The sequence below is a fragment of the Alligator sinensis genome, unplaced genomic scaffold, assembly GCF_000455745.1.
Source record: "Alligator sinensis unplaced genomic scaffold, ASM45574v1 scaffold512_2, whole genome shotgun sequence".
Classification (NCBI taxonomy): Eukaryota; Metazoa; Chordata; order Crocodylia; family Alligatoridae; genus Alligator; species Alligator sinensis.
Window position 1 is genome coordinate 1203419 of NW_005842182.1, and position 22215 is coordinate 1225633.

The 22215-nt window shown below is 45.3% G+C and overlaps 1 protein-coding gene across 8 annotated transcripts in view; it reads left to right on the forward strand.

Moving 5' to 3' along the window:
• The first annotated feature begins 6280 nt into the window (after nt 1-6280).
• NEK1 (NIMA related kinase 1) overlaps nt 6281-22215 on the forward strand; it is an 87449-nt gene continuing 71514 nt past the window's right edge. For 6 of the 8 annotated variants that reach the window (XM_025207117.1, XM_006026210.3, XM_025207121.1 and 3 more), the window contains exons 1-7: nt 6281-6373; nt 15847-15995; nt 16078-16174; nt 17442-17539; nt 18448-18531; nt 20784-20851; nt 21396-21482. In XM_025207117.1, coding sequence (XP_025062902.1) covers nt 15879-15995; nt 16078-16174; nt 17442-17539; nt 18448-18531; nt 20784-20851; nt 21396-21482 — 551 coding nt within the window. In that variant the 5' untranslated portion in view covers nt 6281-6373; nt 15847-15878. Of the gene's footprint in view, nt 6374-7191; nt 7406-8798; nt 8960-13972; nt 14096-15846; nt 15996-16077; nt 16175-17441; nt 17540-18447; nt 18532-20783; nt 20852-21395; nt 21483-22215 lie in introns of all 8 variants that reach the window. The other 2 variants (XM_025207118.1, XM_025207119.1) reach the window with 2 other exon arrangements.

Consider the following 22215-nt stretch of genomic DNA (forward strand, 5'->3'; position numbering starts at 1 on the left):
CCTGCCCCCTCTCTGGGGCTTGCTGTGCGCGTCCTGGGCTTCCTCATAACACTGCCCCCTCTCTGGGGCTTGTAGTGCCCGCACTGGGGCTTCTCAAAGCCGCCTCTCTCTGGGGCTGGGGTCTACGCCCCACAAGCTGTGCCCTCACTGGCACTACACCTTCACTGGCGCCAGGGTTCCCATACCACTGGGGTTCCCCCTGAGAATATTGCGCCCTCACTGGCGCCAGGGTCCCACCCCCTGTGGGTCCCTATGAGGCCTCCTCCAACCCCTATAGCCTCACCCAAACCACCGGTGTAACATCAAAGCCGAACATAAACTCAAGCCTCCTGGCTATAACTCAAACAAAGCCTCCTGGCAGAACCATAGTGCTCAAACCTCTCCGAGCTGCCATCCTTCACCCAGCTAGAGCAGTTCCTGTGATTCTCACCTCCTAGCTCCTGCCCCTCTGGCTGCTGGCAGGGGACTGCCAACCTGGCCTCAGCCCTGGGCTTTATGCTTTATAAGGGCCAGGCCCTGCCTCCTACAGGCCAGCTGACTCTCCTTAGTTGCCCCGGCAACCCACAGCTGTGCTCCTTAATGTCCTGCTAGGGCTCTCTCCCTGGCAGTTTCTCCTCTCTAGGAGCAGAGCACCAAGGTGCCCTGCGACACCGTGTTGCCTGGTTCCTTTGCGGCTAGACAACGAACTTCAGGGAGTTTTCTCCCATGACACTGGGGTTAGAAGGTGCACCATACTCACCTTTCACCAGGGTGGTAACTGGCCTAGCATTTCTGGGGGACTGTCCCACCACAGACAATCCCACCAGGTGACCCATCCCTAGCAGGCTGCAGTTTCCAGTCATGCCCAGGACCATGGGGCCTTCTCCTTCCCCAAAACCCCAGCTCTTACCACCTGTGGTATATGGAATGTACCTTTAAGGGACCAGCAGTGGTATAGTCCAGTCTTTCCCCCCATGCCCTGCGGTTACAGTTTGGTTGGTGTTGTTCTCCCTGCAAGCTGTGAGTGTGTGTTCTTGAATCCTGTTTCCCAATAAAGATAAAGCTGTTTATCACCCCACTGGTCTCTGCTAACTGCAGGACAGAACCCCAGGGCCATGGAAGTCTGAGTGAATACCCCATCCCTGCAACCCAAGGGCCTAGAGTAAATATTATACGGTGTCAGAAGTGACCTGTCTCTCAGTGGAGTCACCAGCAGCCTGATTAAGGGGGTTACAGATTTCACCCTCAACTAAAAATAAATAAAAAAATAATGGAGCATTTCAAACCTCTACCAGCATTATCCTTTACTGGAAATCTTGGGGAGAATTGGAGGAGATGAGACCAGAAGCTTTGATTATATCTTGCAGTCACAAAGACCAAGGAAGAGGCAGAGGATTATAAAATTGCAGTCATGCTTCACTGCACTAGGGATAAAGCCCTAGAAATTTACAATAACATGCAAATTGTTTGGAGACCCTAATAACAAAACCCTTACAGAGGTGTTTGCAGCATTCAAGAACTACTGTGAACCCAGAAAAAAACCTGTTTTTGAAAGGTATCAGTTCTGACAACTTAGATACATTGAGGCTGCAGGCATAGATCATTTTGTTACAGAGCTCAGAAATAAAGCACAGCCAGGGCTGTCCTGGGGCTGGGGGAGCAAATCAGGGTGACTGCCCCAAACCCTGTGCTTTGGGGGTTCCTGCTGTCAGTGCCGCATAGGCAACACCATGGCCACCGCGCACAGCCACTGCTGGCTCTTGTGCTGCTGCCAGCTCTGGCCTCTTGCTAGCCTCCTCCCCACTTCTGCCAGCTCCAGCCGCTCACCCTCCCTACCCCCGGGTCCCACACAGGTTGATATGCCCTGGGCCCTGCACACCTCTAGGGATGGCTCTGAGCACAGCATTGTGAATCTGGACCTGCTGAGGATGTTATGTTGAAGGACAAAATTGTTTTCAGCATAAATGATAGCAAACTCAAGGAAAGGCTTCTGGAGAACCCATCCCTCACCCTGGCACAGGCTGTGGATATCTGCAGGGCAAAGGCTCTCACTAGTGCCCAGGCTCATGTTATGTCTGCAGAAGCAAACCTGCATGCAGTTGAACAAAAGCAAAACTGCCACAGCACTTTGCAAAAGCAAAACAAACCCCCAATAAAGTTTGCTCCACAGGGGGCCATCAAGCTGCAAAAGGCAAAGTTTGCATAACGTGTGGAAAAACACACAAGCCTAGATCCTGCCCACTTTTGGGGAAACTTGTTACAAATGCTCTGGAGTGAACCACTTTGCAAAAATTTGCAAATCAAAGGGAGAGGCTCCAAAATCTGAAAAAAGAGTCAGTACCCTATATATGGGCACAATGTCAGCAAAGCAGAACTCACAGACCTTTGATAACCTGAATGCCTGGTATAGCAAAATTATGATTGCTGACTTGCCAGTCTATTTCAAGATAATGGAGTGGAAACAAATACTATTCCAGTAAATGTAGCAAAGACCCTGCAAGGCAAAGTATGCAAGACTCCAGCTCATGTTACATTGGTTGCATTTTGCGATGCACACATGAAACCAAAAGGTGCAATCATTGCACACTGCAAATCTGGTGCTAATTAATCCGATTAAACTTTTTATGCAACAGACTATAGTGACCTACCAATACCTGTTAGGGTGGCATGCACCACCTTAGACCTTATCAAAAGAGTCCATGAAATGGCCCTGACAGTACTTACAACCAAGACGGAACTTCTCAAACTATATCCGGATGTTTTTGAAGGTTTGGGCCAATTTCCATGTACCCACCATATCTATGTCAACCCAGTGGTACCACCAGTTGTGCATGGGTGTAGAAAAATTCCCTATGCAATCTTAGGCAAGTTGAAGACCACCCTTGAAACACTGAGAGCTATGGGAGTCATTACGAAGGTGACTAAGCCCACACCCTGGGTCAATAGCCTTGTGATCATCAAGGATCCGGGTTTTCCATTTCCCATGGAAAAACAGAGAAAACTGCAGCTTTCATGGTTTTATCAAACAAAATGCAGATTTTCTCTTTTAGCAGAGAAACCCATGAATTTCCTGTGTTTGCAAAGAGCTCTTCAGGCTGGTAGAGTTCCAGCCTGCAAGAGCGATTTGCAAAAAGGGCGGGAAAGTTGGAGGGGCAGGGGGAGGGGGAAGGGCGGGTCCTGTGGCTTTTAGTCAGTCACAAGGCCTAGGTCAGGCTCACTTTCCTCCTGCAGCCTGTGAAGTGATAAGCGGGGCTTACAGGGGGCTGGGTGGGGTTGTGAGGCAGGGATGGGATGAAAGCTGTCTGGGGGCTGAGGGAGCGAGGAGGTATTAGGGAAATACGGAGTCCCCACCTGGCATCTCCATGTGTGGCTTCCCTTAAGGGCTGCTAACGCCGCTTTCGTTTCATGTGCCTCCAGCCGGGCACTCCAGCCGCGAGCGGGGAGGTGTTGGGAAAATACATGGAGTGCCTGGCTGGCTCCACATCTCCCCGCTCGACGCCAGAGTGCCAAGCCAGGGGCACGTGAAACCAAAGCGGCTCTAGCAGCCCTTAAGGGAAGCTGTGCATGGAGGTGCCGGCCGGGAGTGGGGAGATATGGAGCCATCTGGGCACTCTGTGTTGTTCGCTCCCAGGGGGCAAGGGGGACCTGCACCCCCAGATCTGTGTGGGGGCAGGTTGCGGGCTTGAGCTCCCGCCCTGCTTCCCTCCCATGGGGCTGTTCCAGCCCTGCAGACGTGACCCGGCATGGCTAGGAACATCAGGGCCATGCCAGGATCTCCTTGCCCCCCCAGCTGCCCTGGCAACACACCTCCTGCGCCTGCTGCCACTTTGAGTAGCAGAGCCCCGTGCCACTTCCCTCAGTGCAGCCCCGGGCGCAGGAGATGCGTCGCCGGGGCAGTACGGAGCGAGCAGATGCTAGGAAATCTCCGCATGGCTCCTCTGTCCCCAGCCATGCTGGGTCTCAGGGAGGGGAGCAGAGTGGCAATCTGCTGCCAGCAGGGCTATGGGGGGCCTTTAATGTCAATCTGCTGCCCTGCTCTCCATGGGGCCAGAGGTTGACACTGTATACCCTGACTTCCAAAAAGCTTTTGATCTGGTATCCCACAATGTTCTCATGAGAAAATTGGAAGATTGTAGGCTTAACTGCGAGACAGTTAGGTGGGTAGGAAGCTGGCTACAGGGTAGGACCCAGAGAGTTCTACCGAACAGATCTGTGTCATCTTGGCAAGAAGTGGCCAGTGGTGTCCCTCAGGGGTCGGTGCTTGGTCCAGTGCTTTTTAACATCTTTATTAACGATTTGGATGTGGGGGTGAAGAACTCGCTGGCCAAGTTCATGGACGACACCAAATTATGGAGAAGCGTGGTCACGCTTGAAGATAGGCTGCAGATACAGGCAGACCTAGGCAGGCTGACAAGTTGGGCATATGGAAACCAGATGAGGTTTAACATTGAGAAATGTAAAGTGCTCCATCTGGGGATGAACAATTCCCTGCACACCTACAGGCTTGGCGATGCCAATCTGACGAGCACTATGAAGGAAAGAGACCTGGGGGTAATAACGGACCACAGTATGAACAGGAGCTGGCAGTGCGATGCTGTAGCCAGCAGGGCAAGTAATATGCTGGTGTGCATGAATCAATGCATCTCCAGCAAAACCAAGGAAGTGATTTTTCTGTTTTACTAGGCATTGGTGAGACTGCAGCTGGAGTACTGTGCCACACGTCAAAAAGGACGTGGAAAAGCTCGAGAGAGTCCAGAGAAGGGCCACCTGTATGGTCAGAAACTTGCACAGCAAGCCATGGAAGGCAAGGCTGAGGGAACTGGGACTCTTCAGCCTGGAAAAGAAAAGGCTGAGAGGGGACTTGGTAGCAGCTTACTGCTACATCAGGGGCATACATCAAGGGCTCGGTGAACAACTGTTCATCAGGGCACCATTGGGGAAAACCAGGGGCAATGGTCACAAACGCCTGAAAGACCATTTCAGGCTCAACATTAGAAAAAACTTCTTTACAGCCAGGGTGTCCAGACTGTGGTATAAGCTCCTTCCAGAGAAAGGAGATCTTCAAAAGGAGATCTTAAAGAGGAGACTGGATGGTCCCCTTGCTGGGGTCACTTGACCCCAGTTGTCTTTCCTGCTTGGTCCAGGGGGACTGGACCCGATGCTCTTCTGAGGTCTCTTCCAGCCTACATTCTATAAATCTGTATATAAAGAGCTTAGTCTATCTGTCAGTGTGTCTGTCTACCTGTCTGTAATACTCTTTGGGTGGGTCATGGCTCCAGCCAGTGCTGTGACATAAATGCCCATAAAGAATAATGGACGGGGTGTGGCTCTAGCAGAGCAGGCCAGGTGGACATGGTGGGAGGAGAGGTGGCCCAGGACTGGAGGTGGAGCAGCAGAAGCAGCATGGGAGTGTGGAGAAGCACAGGGCTGGATTCCGAGCAGGTGAGTGGGGGGGCGTAGCACACAGCTGGATGCAGAGTGGCTTGCAGCATGGGGTGGTGAAGCAGTGGTGCCTGCTGCCTGCAAGCTTCCTCCCCTTGCTCCTGGAAAGCAGCAGTGGTGTGGGGTGGTGGGTGGAACCTACCGGCAATGTGCTAGTTTTATATAAACTAGCAAATATATATAAAATACAGTATTGAGTGGGGGAGAGAGAGTTTATATATATATATGTATAGAGAATTATAAGTAAGCTGTTTACACACACGTATACATACACACACACACACACAAGCACACATGCAAGTATACACGCGGACACAAGTATACATACACAAGTAGACACACGCAAGTAAGTATAGGTACACACACACACACACACACACACACACACACACAAATAATCGGTGCATAAACCGGTTTAATTCAACCCCTACAGCACAATCCCGGGGTACTTGGCCCCACCCCGCGCTGCACATGGAGCGGACGCTCGGAGCCACAGGAAACTGACGGACGCCGCGCACAGAGGCACCTCGGGGCGGACAGCGCCCGGGCCCAGGCTCTCCCGCCCCTGTCCACTGACACGTGAAGAGCGACGCACGGAGCCCAGCGCCCCACAGACCCCTGGCGCAGGGCCGCCCGCCCGCAGGTGTGCAAAGAAGATCACAGATGGGCGCGGCAAACACTGCTCGGACTGAGGCGCCCCGCCCCGCGCGTTGCGGTCACGTGATCATTGCTAAGCGTTACCAGGGAGAAGCCACAACCCGGGCACGAATCCTTTCGTAGTGCAACGCGAACATGATGGTTTCGCCTGGTTCGCCTTACCCAATAGGAGTAGGCGCTGGGATGCGCTACCCAATGGCAGGGCGGGGGCGGTCCCGGAGCAGGGCTGTGGGGTTCGGTTGAGCGGAGACAGCGGTTCCAGCTGCGGTAATCGGCCGCCGAAGCGGCGTGAGAGGTGCGGGGGGGGCACTGCAGGGGCGTGGCGGGGGGCCCTCGCCCCGCTTCCTCTCCCGCTGGGGTGGGGGCAGGGGCCCCGGGGGTCCCGGCCGGCGCCAGCACCCGCCTGCCCCCGTGCCGCTGCTCGCGCCGGCCCCGCGGCCCGTCCCTGCTCTGGGACGCTCCTCAGCGGGTGCCGGGCGCTGGGTCCCCCGAGCTGAGAGGGAGCGGGTGGTTATGAGCCCTGCGGGCGGGCGGAGGAGCGGCTGAGGGACCTGGGCTCATTGAGTCTGGAGGAGACCTAGGAAGCATAATAGCAGCCTTCAGCTCCCTGGAGCGGGTAACAGAGAGGACGTTCTCAGTGGTGGCGGATGACACAGGGAAGAGCAATGGGCTCAAGTTGCAGCTAGGGAGGTTTAGGTTAGGTATTAGGGAGAATTTTCTCATTACGGGGTAGTAAAACACTGGATCAGGTTACCCAGAGAGGTGGTAGATGCTCCATCTTTGGAGGTTTTTAAGACCCAGCTAGACAAAGCGTTGTCTGGGGTGATCTAGTCGGGGCTGGTTCTGTGTTAAGCAGGGGGTTGGACTAGATGCCCCTCCCGAGGTCCCCTACAACTGGAGTTGTCTGCAATTCCTTCCTACCAGTGCTGTGGGTGCATTGGGACTAGCAGCCCAATACAGGTTAGCTCTCCTCATGTTTCAGCTCCTGACAATTGGTGCATTAGGAGCCTTGAAACTAGGGGGAGGCAGTCCTGCTTCACAGCTGCTGGCTGCTGTCTTCACCAAGGCATCCACCAATTGTTTGACAGCTGCTTTACCTCCCACTATGTATAGTGCAGCTGCCTGGAGTACAGCAAAGTTGCAGAGCAGTCAAGTACAAGTGAAGGTGCTGCTGGTTGGGCCCATGTGTCTGCTTTGTAACTGTTTAAGTGAATGAAAGAGACCAGAAGCCAACCTAATTCTGCCGTGAGCTGAGTGGGTCCTGTCAGTTTCCAGACGGCTGCTAGAGCATGAGGCTCTGAAAAACCAAGTGAAGAGCCTTAAAGAGGTGCAAAAATCTTAAGGAAGTGTGTTTATGTCATTAAGGAGCATGCTTTACGGTCACCATAGGTTACTACCTTCCCAGAAAGAATGCTTTTAAATGGAATACGCTGTACCCCAGTGGTAAGCCTGCTTGATGCACATAGGGAGTGTGGGCATGAGCACACACAGAAACTGCTAGCCCCTTCCTCTTATTAGAGGGGGTCACAAATTGGCATCAACAGTTTCCAGATATTTAAAAGTAAACACAGGTTTCTGTTGGTGCACAGTTAGGGATAGGAGTTGGAGGTTAAAAGTTAATCATAAGTGTTCACAGGGCAGGGTGCACCAAGAAAAGCAGATCAGCTAGTGCCCATTTGCCTTTGAATAAGTCCAAGGAGCCAATGGATGCCAGTGGTAGGCAAACTTTTCCAGCTGCAGGCTTGAATGATCCATCTTGGATCAGACGGAGGGTGCCAGGACCCACCCACAGCCATGGTATGGGGAGAATGCCCACAGAGTAATGCCACCAAAGCCTAGATCCAATGGTTCATGGGCTGTGGGTTGCCAACCTCTGCTGTATACCTTTTAGGATGCAATGAGTCCTGTTAGACTGGACATAAAACTTGAGTTCAGGTGACTTCACCTGAGTTCTGTTCTTAACCTTCCTTGGGTAAGTTATCTGGTATATTGCTATTCCATCTTTAAGAATTAGTCTAATCATACTTGATATAGCAACCACTTTGATTGCTAGTGATAAGTGTTGAGTACTGCTTTGCTTAACATGGCTATTAGCGCACTGTTTTGGGGTTGGGGTTTTTTTAGCTCTTTGTATAGAAAATCATTAATATAAAAATTTAGGTAACTTTGTTAAAGTATTAGGATGCCATTGTTAAAGTACAGATTTTTGTGTTATCAGAACAGATGCCTAGAACTGGAAGTAACTTAACGAGTTATTGATTAAAAATACATCTTCCCTTTCCTCCTTCCTATTTCACAGCCATTTCATAAATTGAATTTTATCTAGCATAGTGGGGGGAGGGGGGTTTGGTGTCATTACTCCAAATGGAAGACTGTTTCAGAACTTGATTCTTCTGATGTTGAGAACCAACCTGCTAACTTCCGACCAGTTTATATACTTTTGTTCTTGGGACAACTCGGTATTTTATCTTCCTCTGATCTGTTTATATAGAGTAATTGTATCCCCTCTCAGCCTTTATTTGGCTAAGCTAAGTAAACAAGTTCTTTTAGTCCCCTCCTGTAAGATGCACTCAGTTCATTTTTCTGTAATGCTGGTGACCAGAATTGTACACAGTATTCAAAAGTAGGTCTCAACAGTGTTTTGTTATAACAAAGTATTAGTAATTATATCTACTGGAGTACCTTGCCCGCTACATGCTGACATTGTATCTGAATCTTAGGCTGAGTACAGACGTTCATAAAGCTGTGGGCCTCGATTCCCGGATGGTCCTTGGGAAACGGCCGCAGTTGCATGTCAAGTGGGGCACCGGGTGGTGACACCAACCCAGACACACTCGGGGATGCCAAGAGCAAGGTGGAGATAAACACCACAGACAATAAGGTGTGAAATAAAATTTGATATTTACTTACGGAACTGTCGAAACAACTTGAAGGGTGATATAACTTGGAGGTGATGAACTATATACAGCAACAAGGGATAAGTGATGGGTGACGGGTGGAGACTGCAGTATACAAGTACGATGTCTGGTTGGGACAAAGTACAGGGCGTTCCGGATTTGGCAAGGCAGTAAACTATAATGCTTGGAGTGACCGGAGCAGATTCTGCTATAGACCTAGGGGTCTGACCAGGCCCCAAGACGGGTGATCAATCCGCCTTGAGAGTCAGAGCCTGGGGACCACGCACCGAGGCGTGCGGTCCCCTATATAACTTTTTCAGCCAATCAGGAAGCTCCCCTGATGGTACATTCTGGAACCCATGGACATGCTGGCCAGCCAGCCATGCCCATTAGGTGGTCTTTGATTGGCTAGACCACAGGTGATCACGCCCTGATCACGCATCGCTCGCATGTTGGGTCAAATTGCTGATACACTCCGCCACCGCATCACTATTTACAATGGTTGCGTCACTTAACACTTCGATACAATAATCTGGCGGGGTCATTTTGCTTGTTGACAAAAGCCTGAGGCAGAATTGATCCAAGTTAAGTGGTTTTCTGTAGGCATCATAGTTTAGATCAGTAGTGAACAGAACATGCATTCACCCTTGTGGAGGGTGGAGAGGGCATGCAGGCTGCCTATCTTAGACTGGGTTCTGCCCTCTTTAAACCAGCCTGTGGGTGCTGAACCTGTTATGGGTTTAGACCAGTTTCTGATCGCTTACACCAGTAAAAGTGTAATGTCTGTACCTGGCTACAGAGTCATTCTGTTATACATTTATATGTCCAGGTTCATTCTTCTCATTCATTTCTTGCTGATGAGCCTCCAACTTACTCTTGTTAATTCAAACTGTGTGACATTGCACTTTGTACTGTTCAATTTAATTTATATTACGTTAGTCCCTGCATGATCCTCAGAATTTTCCCATGTGAGATTCTGATTCTGATATCTATTGATGATGCCTATCAGCTATCTCTTTCTGGCAGATTTTATATTCCAGTCCATTAATGAAAATATTATGCAAGATTATTCCTAAACCTGATTCTCGAGAAACTCCACTAGTAACTTCCCTCTAGACAGACAGTTTCCCTTTCAAGCCTGCTTGTTTTCTTATCATCTAGGAAGAAAGCCTTTCAGTATTCGTACCCATTTTTTCTGTTTTTTGCTAATAATCTCCCCCGTGGTACTATATGAAAAGCTTTATTGAAATTAGAAATAGATTAGATCTACTACACTTACTTTGTTCAGAAAACTCAGTTAGCCTTTCAAAGATGCTGGGTTAGTCTGGCATGGTCTATCTTGGGTAAGTTCCTATTATTATATAGTATCCAATTTTCTGTTTACTTCCATGCCTTTGATTATTCTTCCTGTTAAATTTTGATTTAAAGATTTGTATGTTATTGAGATGAAACTAATGACCCAGGGGTGCCTTTTCTCCCTTTTTAAATATAGGTATTAAATCATGATGCCATACCTAACCCAATATATTATTCAACTAAAATCCCTTGCCACAGGACCTGTGTTCATGTTCTTTCCGAATTCTGGGATGGCTACTACCACATTTGCTTGAATACAAGATGAGGTTTATTTCCCCCAATCAACATAGGGAAAAAGCTCCATTTTTTTTTTTACAATTGCATGCAAAGAAACCTCATTAAATACTTTGTCTTTAGTTGAACTGCTGCCAAAAGCAGCATGTGCTCAGTAATGGAAATCAACTATGAAGCTCATTTAAAATACAGCCAATACTGAGCATGACTGTAAAACAAATGGCCCATGTTGAGCAAACATAATGATGGGACTTTTTTTTGTGTGGCCATTTAAAAAGAAAAAAGCATAGTTGCTCCCCCATGAGGAAACTGAAGGTACTGCAATACAGGGCTAGTGCTGAGAGGGCCAGAGCTAATCCTGGCCCCCCTCCCCTTGGTGCCAAACATGCTTAATCTTAGCCAAAAGTCTGAGATGCTGATAGGAACCTTTTTGTGTGTGTGGAAAAAGGGGTGTGTTCCCTCCTCTGGAAACTGGCACTGGACCTGGATGTACTGCAATACCAGGTCAGCATTGAGAGGGCCAGAAGCAGCCCTGACACTATCCCTTGGTGCCAAAAGTTTAATTTTATTAGAAAATGTTAAATTTCAAATGGCAAAGTTCAAAGCACAAAGAAATACAGAAAGATCCTAGTGGGATCTACTTAGTAGAGGATGGTGGTAGGGGTGGGAATGCAACTAAGTTATATATGAATAGAGACCTACTGAATTTGTGGTGCAAGTGAGGTACACACTGGCTCCTTTAATCTTACAAGTTCCCCATGTGCCTCCTGGCTGCTGACTGGTGAAGGGGCTTCACTGCTTGCCGCTCCCCACTGTCTGCTCATTCCTGATCAGGAAAGTGAAAACTGTGGTTTTATATATGGTGCCATTTTTGCTTCCTGCTGCTGATTGGCCAAGGGGCCTCTGCTTGCTGCTGCCTGGCCATACTTAAAACCATGGTTTTTGCTTCCCCACCAATCAGGAGTGAGCGGGAAGCGGTGAGCAGTAGGGCCTCTCTGCCAGTCAGTGGGATGAGGGGTGCGGGGGGGTGGGGAACCTGCAAGATTAAAGGAGCTACCACGCACCTCCACCACAAATTCAGTAGGTCCCTACATATGAAACATGCAGCCAACTAAGCTCAGGAGTAGACGGGGGGAATGGGAGGGAGGGATAATGACACTTACAAAGCAGAGAGTATACAGGAGACCCCCGCACAACAATACTACATTGTAAAAGGGAGATTGTTTGGGAAACGCATACAGTTACAAATAACAGCATGTAGGATACAGTTGTGGGGGTGGGAGCACTATGTTTTTTTCTTAGCCGAAAAGGCTGAAATGCGGTAGGTTCTTGTAGGAACCTTCTACAAAAATAGGTTAGTGCAATCCCCTTTGAATAAGATATATTGTAATGCCCATTGCACTCGATCCTTTTCAGCGCCAGCTCTTTTTCAAGTCATGATGAGCCACCACATTGCATATATTTTTATTTTCTCTTCATTCAAACAGCAGAGCTGTACCTTTCTTTCCCGTTTGCAATGATTCCTGTTTCTTCACCAGCCTTAATTATCTGACAAACATCATCAGACAGGGTCCCAAACTTCACCCAGAATCCCTCTGATGCTCCGTCTGATGCTCTGTGTCAGCCTATCACATATTAGTGTGGCCCCACCTTCCATAAGGGGGAGCTGGACCAGGTTGGCCTGCATCCCATCTGCATATAAACTTTTGGAGGATCCCAGGATTCGTGACATGAACACCAAGTTCTAGGGATAAATGGGGGTAATTAGCACGTGAATCCTTTGTGGGGAAGTGTATCTGGAGTGTACACACATACTGGATAGTGCTGAGCTATGGGGCTGTCATGGCTTGAAATGCTATTGACTCCTCTGAAGGCCAGCTCAGTGAACAATAATGGTAATCAGCAGCTTTTTGGCTTTGAATTAACATCATGCTTTTGGCTCAGATCAAGCATCATCTCAGCCTCTTGTCAGCTCAGATCAAGTGTAGTTCCTATACTCTATGTAAGGAGGTACAAAAATGTTGATTAAAGGTATGTTTGTGGAGTACTTGTGCTAAAACTTGCATCAATTTAAAGAAAAAAAAGATAAAATGTGTCAGCTCATCCGTTAGTGTTTTCAAATGTGCTCATTCCATGTGTTTGGGGTGGGGAGGAGGTTTTGCAAGGGGTAGAAGTTTGGGGAAAGACAGAGGGTAAGGGGGCCACCCGACCCTCCCAGATTTAGTTTTCCTGCAATAGTAGTAGAAGGGGTCAAATTCAAAGCATACCTCCAAGAAGTAGATTCTGTACCTGAAAAATTATAACTATTCTTTACATTTTTCCATATATAGAATCTAATTATTGGGAGGTCATCTTGTATTCAGGCTTATCATATATTCCAGTAAATACTATATTGTTTTGCTTTCACCTTAGTTTTAGTAATTTCACTTTCTTTACCCTTGTTCCTGTTACCTGACCTGGCTTTGCTCCCCTTCTCCTATCTGCTGCCCAAGTGCACGTCATTGTTTTTTTATACAAATATTTGTTTATGTTTTCAGCCATATTATGACTAGAGCAGGAGACTGGCTTACAGTTTTGTTTTGTTTTTTTTACCCTTGGAAGTTGTTTCCTCATAGTTCCTGTTACCTTTGATTTAAGGAAGTTCCAGGTCTCTTTCACATTCCAGTCTTGAGCCCCTTTGTCTAGTTGACTTAATTACTTTGCTGATAGCTAGTTGACTTTGCTAGCTCTTGAACTTGAGAACCTGGGTTAAGCAAAAGTTTAACTATAAAACTGAATTCAAACTGAATCAACTCATGGTCTCCTTGCTATTTTCCAAAACTAAATCTAAAATAATATAATTTTTGATCATTAGGAAACTGTTGGGTAAATAAATCTATTAATTATCGCATCCATAAATAGCTGCATGCTGTTCTCTACTTTTTGGAAACGTTGGATTAAGTTCTTGTCCCAGGGAAGAAGCAAGAAACATGGTTTTGACTTCAGTGGAGCAAGAGCTTTGCCCAAATGTTAAAGTAAACTATGAAGTCACTAAACTTATCAATGTATATATGCTAGAGTGAGAGCTAGATACAACTTTTATTTATTCTTTCATATTTTCAGGGTCAGACTGAGACACAGACATGTCTCTTGCCCAACTTTATAATTTGTACTTAAAATGTCTTGAACCTGATTTTTATGCTGGTGATAATGAAAGCATAGTTGGGACCTTGGTGTAGTGAAAGGTAAGTGTGAACTGACTATAGAAGGGCCTACCTTGTGAACAATGAAAAAATAGATATTGAGCTGCTACCTGATTCATTGAATGCCAGCCACTTGCACAGTGGGCAAGTTAGATGTTTTATGGGAAAGACAGTGTTAAAATCTCTACAGGGGGCACAGCTGAGAATTCTCTCTTCTATTTTCAGTCTTCTGAGTGCTTCACTCTTCACAAAAACATAATTTTAACATAGATTCTTGTACATCATTTTTGGCTTGATAATGCACGTTTCAAAGGAGATTCCCGATTCAGTCAGCCATAGACCTATTAGGTGAGTTTCGCACAAGAAGGTACAGGTTCAAAAAATAATGTCATATGTTGTTTTTTTTATAGTGGACAGGTGAATAAAAATCTTGGTGAAAGAAGTGTCTCTCTGGAAGGTTTTAAAGGAAATGAGATGGCCTCTGAGCTTGGAACTTAACCACTATTATAAAGCTAAAAGTAGGCTAAGTTCTAGCACCGACATTTTGATAGCACTTAATAGATATGTTGTGTGTTTGTGCCAGAGATGTGGGTTTTCTGGAAAATTTTTAATTGAAAATTTTCCAATTCCCTAAATAGAGCATGATCTGATTTAGTATGTTTATTTGACTTATATTTAGTAAACAAAACTAAAAAAGTCCCCCCATGTGAATTTTATGTCCCAGCAGCCACAAGTATTTGAACTGAAATATTTGATTAGGAAGAAAATTAAATACACCACACTTAATGTGGTTTAAATATTATATTCAAACAAATGCAAAGCTTTATGTGGAAATAAATTATTTTATTGGCATACTTGTAAAAATGTGAACACAATAGCATGCACTTCCCTCACATTGTTTGTTTAAATTTAAGAAGAAAAACAAAGGCAATGAAAACTGATGACACACTAATTTTAGCACACCCAAAGAACTGTGTATGATATGCCGTAGTTATCTACTCATCTACTTCAACAGAGTTTAATTCTCTTCCACTGAGTTCATTGCGGCACCTCCAGTTTCACTGTCACTATGTGTAGAATCACTTGCACTATTTATTAGTTACATTTCAGAATCGGATTGAGGCAAATCTGATTCAGAACTACTTGAACCACATTCTCTTTTGCTAAACGATGGTTTTACCAATGAGTCTGTGGGCAAGGGCAACTTATCACACTGCATCTTCTTCACTAATTGTGCTTCTGACTGATTCTCCAGAAGCAAGAGATTTTGAGAAATATAGCAGTTCGTTCATTTGGTTTTGATTTGACCTGCACAGCCAATTATGTCAATTTATAACTTGATTTTTGGTTTGGATTATTATGTGAGTGTATTTACCCTCCAGTTCACAAATCAATAAAACATGTATGTACTCTCTCACTCACTTCCTAGGGATAATCACCTGAAAAACATTAATTACAACTTTGAAACTGCCAAGCTTGTCTCATATTGTATTGGCATCCATACATTGTTACAAATGAATTCTATGAAACAATTAATTTTTAGAAATAGAAAACTTCCCACAGAAAAATAAGGCACTGGAACATTTTCCATCCCACATCTCTGGGGGGAGGGGTGTGTGTGTGTGTGTGTGTGTGTGTGTGTGTGTGTGTGTGTGTGTGTGGGGTGGAGGAGGGCAGTTCTGAAGTAGTTTTCTCAGAAAATGTGGAGAGAGAGGTAAAAGTAACTAACTACTATAGCTATCAATGATATTCATGTTGGCTGAAGCAGAAGCTAGTGCCATTGACTGTACCTGAAGACTAAATGTGCTTATTTTCTGGCATTTTCTGATTACCTACGTTCCATTACAGTAACAAATTGAGCTGTGAGTAGCAATATAGCTCTCTTTCTGGAGCTTCTCATCAGTATATATTATAAGGCGAATTGAGGTATGAATTAACTGATTTACAGAGAAGTGATCAGCTCCTTGATGGAACTGATGAGAAAATTAATTGGAAACTGAAGTGAAAAGCGTAATGTGATCTGAGAGGTATTAAAGAAATAAACTAACTAAATAAAATAAACATATTTGGTTAACTGAGTGCTTTTTTTTTTTGCCTAGCACTCATGTAAGGATGCCTTAGAAAAAGAGCCATGGAGAAATATATTAAGGTGCAAAAGATTGGTGAAGGATCCTTTGGAAAAGCGATTTTAGTCAAATCTAAAGAAAATGGGAAGCAGTACGTTATTAAGGAGATAAGCATATCTAAGGTGAGCAATCTTATTAATTATTAATGTATTCATCTTGTATTCCTACTTTCAAAACAACGTGTTGGGGTTTTTTTGTTTTTAGATGTCTAATAAAGAGAGAGAAGAGTCAAGGAGGGAAGTTGCTGTGTTAGCCAACATGAAACATCCAAATATTGTCCTGTACAGAGAGTCGTTTGAAGGTAGGATTAGTAACTAATAGTGTAATATAAAGCGTCTAACATGGTAGGGAAAATACAGGCAATGCTCTTGGTGTTTTTGTTATACATGATTAATGTCTTTTCTTTTATCTTGCTGTCTTCTTTTATTGTCTACCTCAATTCCTACTGGCTTCTTATAACTCACTCTACTGGGGAATAAAACACACCTTTTTGTTTGTTTTATTTTCTTTTTAATTTTGTCTGAGGTATAATGCAAGCAATAGATCCCTGTGTGCTTGTTCCTGGAGGGAGGGTCCCAGCACAATTTTTTTTTCTTCACATGCAGTATATGTCTGTCCACAGCTGTAAGTACTTGGAATAACTATACACAAGCTGAATTCAGATATGACTAATCCAACCAGACCTCCCGCGATCTAAAATAAATCAGTCACCTCAGGCAAGCATGCTTCCCCCTAAAATGACACCAAATGTCTGAAAAATATAGATGACATTTGCATATATGAAGTGTTTTGGTGAACGGGGAAGTAACTTTCAAGCCCAGGGAGCCTTGTGGAAAATATGATTTTCTGCACCTTTTTAAGAGAGAGTCACTTACTGGTGACCCAGTGTTCTCTGTCTAGATATTAAATACCTTAGGCTGGCATCCTGGAAGCTATGAGCCATGACTAGTTGGGAAAGGCTGATGGAGTTAGTGCTTCAAAATTTGCACATCATAGGAACAAGCAGATATGGTGCATTAGTTAAATGTCTTGTGGAATAGTGTTCAAAAGCAGTAGAGAACCTGAATGTCATTTAAGTCAATATCTGATACCTTTTTAGGATGTCCCACAAACCCTAATTTGGCGTATCTAGGAGTAGGAATACCATATTCATTCAGGATTGCAAGAGGAATAAATGTGGTCAGATGTGGGCACCTAAATTAGAATTTGGTGAAGTTCAATATTTTTTGCTTTTAGGAGGCAGTCTGAGATTTTTAATATCTCCTCTAGGTAGACTATAGCTTTATGTTCTATTCAAAAGATGGTACCTCTTGTCACATGGTGGTCTCTAGCTTTGTGTTGGGGTCTTACTTATGAAGTTTGAAGGAAAGAATTGTTAGCATCAAAAAGGGAAACAGTAAAATGGTACCATGAATGTAAGTATTTTGCCTGAGAATTGGGAAAAACAAATAATAGTAACTTGCAGCCAGCTTTGAAAATGAAGAAATATACTTTGCATTTATCATTTAAAAGCTTTAAATTTGTTGTTTGTTATGGAATACTGAAATGCCTCCTGCTTTTATTGACAGAAAAGGGCTGTCTCTACATAGTGATGGATTACTGTGAAGGTGGGGACCTGTTTAAAAAAATTAATGCTCAGAAAGGCATCTTGTTCTCTGAAGATCAGGTAATAGTAGCTTTGGGCTATAATTACATACTATCTATTTTTAATTTTTTAAGTAGTAGAAAATATTATGTAATTTCAGACTGGCCTTATGAATATGGTTATTTATAGGTTGAAAGTCTGATCTATTTATCTGAGAAATGCTAAACATGCCATTTGAAACATAGATTAAGTATGTTAATTGATCTAGATTAAAGGAGATGTACAGATCAGGGTATCAAACTCAGTAGGCCACACAAGCTGAATGAGCAGCATGGCATTATTTACAGACCAGATCGGGCCCGCAGGCTGGCCCTGCACACCAGATCCAGTACATGGGGCTGATCTGGTGCAGGTGCTGTGTACAGCAAAAACATTGGACCTGACCTCATGTGCAACACACAAGGCCAGGGCTGGCATGCACCATGTGCACTGTGCAGGTTCAACCCGAGACCTGCAGGCTGGATGTTAAGAGTCCACCAGCCAGATGCGATTTATGGGCCATATCTTTGACACCTCTGGTCCAGATGAATTTCTCTAAAACATCTGGATTTTATGGCGCAAGATTTTCTATCTTCTCTCTTTATATTTTGATTTGATGTTCTGTTAGAATTACATATTCAACAACATCTGATGAGTGCTGTATTTAAAGACAAAGATAAATGTTTCATTTGCTGGTTGGAAGCTGTATTACTGCTAAAATGTGGAACCTTTAAAGAATGGAAGTAAATGGTTTTTTTTAAAAAACAATTCAACCCCAATTATATTTATATGTATGTAGGAATGCTGTTACACATTTTAATAAACCAAGTGTTGGGCTTAGTAAAATGTAGGAGAGAGAGTCTTTCAATCTCAAATCGACAACTGTATGTGTGTGTACGTGTGCGCAAGTAGAAGTTAATTTATTTTTAATTTCTTATTTTTACATTTAGATTATGGATTGGTTTGTACAGATCTGTTTAGCTCTGAAACATGTACACGAGAGAAAAATTTTGCATCGCGATATAAAATCACAGGTATGTTGGGTGCTAACTTGAAATGGAATTGCAGTAAAAGTATTATGCATTATACTTTCTCCCTGACTGTCTTGACAACTAGATTCTAACTGTGAGCCTAAAATGATACATGCTGCAATTTGTCTGATTCCTTCCTTGTGAAACAAGTGCCTGCTCACTAGAATAGAGGACGTAGAGTAGACAATATGTCACAAGGATGAAACATTAGTTATGTAGTGTAGGATGATCATGAAATGTTTTTTTTGTCTCCCTATTTTTAGTATGGCAGATGGGCCTCAAACATCTTGAATTCTGTAAAGTATTTTTATTAATTTTGATTTAATGAGCAGGGATCCGGGTTTTCTGTTTGTGGAAAAACACGGATTTTCTTCTATGAAGGAGAAAAACATGGGAAACTGCAGGTTTCCCCTTGCAGGCTGGCCAAGTTCCAACCTGCAAGGGGCTGCTTGGGACTGGGAGGAGTGGGACATCCAGGTGGAGAGCGGCTCCCCCAGCTGCTTGCAGGTAAGTTTATGCGGGGCAGATTGAGGTGACCACAGTGAGGGAGGGAGGTGTAGGAATGTGGGGTCCGGGGGGAGGAGTGGGACAGAGCCACAGGCAGCTCTTCCGGGGTAAGGGGGTGGCTGGCTCCCTGCCATTTACCCTTCTCCCTGGGAGTGTGATGGGGAGAATGTGCACCCCCCCCCCCCATTTGTGCGTGGTGCAGGGGCAGATGTGGGCTAGCTACAGCGGGCTCAGGTCTCCCACCTAGCTCCCTTTCCCCCCATGGGCCTCTGTGATGGGACTTGGCATGGGAGGGTAGAGCGAGGCAGAGAGGTTCAGTGCCACCACTGCTGGAACCCCTGCATCAGCCATGAGTGGCGGTGAGAAGTTATGCCCCCGCTGCTGCTGCGTGGGCAGGGGGTGCTTCACCTTGGTGACACGGCTGGCGCAGGGGTCCCAGTGGTGGTGGCAGTGGCACTGAGCCTCCCCACCCTGCTTTGCTCCATTCTCCTGTGCCAGGTCCCGCCCACTGGGCTGTAGAGGCCCCTGGGGGGAGGTCAGCAGGGCTGGGAGGCCCAAGACTGCAGCGAGCAGGCTTCCTCCCCACCCCCCACAGGCTCTACTTAGCTCTGCTTCGGCCAGGCCACCTACAGGGAGAGACTCTTCTAGCCACAGCAGCTGCCAGCTCCCATAGACCTGGCAGCTGGAGACCCCGGTAGGGCTGGGGGGACAGGGGGCTGCAAGTTGAGAGTGAGGGGCACCAGCAGGTTCGGGAAGGTAGGGAGCTCTGGGTTGGGTGTGAGGGGTTCTGGCAGGGCCAGGGGTCTGTGGATTGGGAGTGAGAGGCAGGGGCAGGGCACTGGCATATCAGGGCTGCTCAGTGTCACAAACCGGTGAGGACAGCCACAGCTGGACCCATGTTTTAGTGAGTAAAGGGAGGCAGGGGAAGCTCTGATTTTGTATAATAATAATAAAAAAAAATCAAATGGCAAAATGTATAGGTATTTAGAATTTATTTTATTATAAATTTTATAATTATTTTATTATCTGGCGCTAATCTGACCTGCTGGGAACACTGCCCCATCTACTTGCTTTTCTGTTCCACTTTCACCAAATGCTGAGAAAATATAATGTAAACATCAGAGAGTACTGGGTATATGTGCTGATTAAATACAGTATAGACTGAGATTAAGATGGATGTTGAGTGTATGCCAAAGAACAGCTACGTTACACTTTTTTTTCTGGACTGTAACACATGGAACAGGCACGCTATATTTCAGAACAGTGCTTCCAGGCAGTCAGGCCTAGTGTAGATCATGGGTAGGCAACCCCTGGCATGTGTACTGGAGTGTGGCTTGCAAAGACATTTTACTTGGTGGTCACACCTTGGGGAAGGGGCTGGGGCTGCACTGCCACAACAAGTATCAAGTCCCTTGGGGCTTCTCTAGTACACCAACATCTTACAAATCAGGGTTGTGGGTGTTTTTGGCACTCTGCCCAGAAACGTTGCTGACCCCTTGTGTGGGGTACCTTTGTAGTACTTCTGGGGAGAGGGGTACCTCTCTCCCCAAGCCAGGTAGCAAGCATTTATGTATGTTTCAGGGCTAAAAATGTTTTTCCAGCTTTTGGAATGGTATAAAGTTGCATATAGAGAAACTGAAAATATAGCTTGTATACTTAAATGGTTTTTTTTCTTCTATATGAATTATAGTTCTGTTTGAAGGAACTATTTTTCCTCTTTTTTTTTTTTTTTCTCCCTTCCTGTCCAGAACATATTTTTAACCAAAGATGGAACAATACAACTGGGAGACTTTGGAATTGCTAGAGTCCTTAACAGGTAACTCCTAGTCAGTGCTGCTTTCTATAAATCAGGGGTATCAAATCAGTTGGTGGGCCATATGTTGTGTCAGCAGCCGCAAGGCTAATGCTGCTGTCATTGCTGCTTGTCCCCGTTGCTAACAGCTGCTGATTTTTCATTGCCTGAGTTGATTAAAAACAATAAATTCTGTGATGGGAAAAGGGAGGTGGTAAGGAATGACAATGTTGAACTCCTGGGTCCTGGTAGGGTATATGGCCCACCAACTGATGTAAGTTCTTTGGAACTGGCTTTACTCGCATAGAGGTCCAGGTCAAAACTGCTTGTTCTCCCAGCTTCTTTGGGAAGAAATGTGCTCCACCACAGCCAGTTCAGCCTCTGCCATGGCAAGAAGTCCTGTGGGCCAGAAGACCTACCTCCATGGGCCAGATCCAGCCTGTGGGCCATACGTTTGACATCCCTGCTATAAATTTATTGGAATAGACTTTGTCTAGCAATATAGACTCTACATAACATTACATGAGTTAATGTTAACTAATTCACTTTTAGTTTTTCTTTATTTTAGTACTGTAGAGCTGGCTCGTACTTGCATAGGAACACCATACTATTTGTCACCTGAAATCTGTCAGAACAAACCTTACAACAATAAAAGGTACTGCAAAAATCCTTGAATTCTTCTCTTCTTTTTCTTTCCTTTGTCTAAAAAGCTAAAGCTTTTTCTGCTTTCAGTAAAGAGCACTTAATTCAGTCTTCCACTCAACATGGTAGGTGTATTTTTGTTTAAATTGGAAAATCGGAGTGAATGCACAAACACAAACTATTTTTCCCCCCCCTCTAATAGTTGAGTGCCTGGGTGTTCCAGTAGGCTTCTGGTTACTAGCTTAGGAAATAATTAGCACTGTCTAATGTGAGCACATTTCTCATGTTTCTGCTGTTCCTGCCATTAGGCAAAAACCAGTTCCAACTCTCCTGAGCAAATTTATGTTTTCTTCTTAATGTGCATTTTTATCCCACTTGGAATTCTTTAAGCAGTCTTAGTAATAGGGGAAACATGCATTAATTCTTATTTATTTTTTGGAGGAGGAAGATTGTTTCTATTCTTTTCCCTCTAATATTTTCCCCAGCAAGGCAGCTAGCATTTCTCCCATTTGTCTGTATGCAGCAGTTGCTTTACTTCTTACTCTTGGTGATGAGTAAACTGTGAATGCCTAGAAGGAATATGGAATTAGAATATATGACTTAATCCTTCAGTTTGGGATAGATGCACGTCCGTCTTTGGATCTGGACTACAGTGTCTACCTTCTAGGTGCCTGATCCCCAGAGACTTTATGTTAAAGATGGGCACCAGTATTTTCTCCCTGCCCCCCCCCCCCCACCCCTCCCCC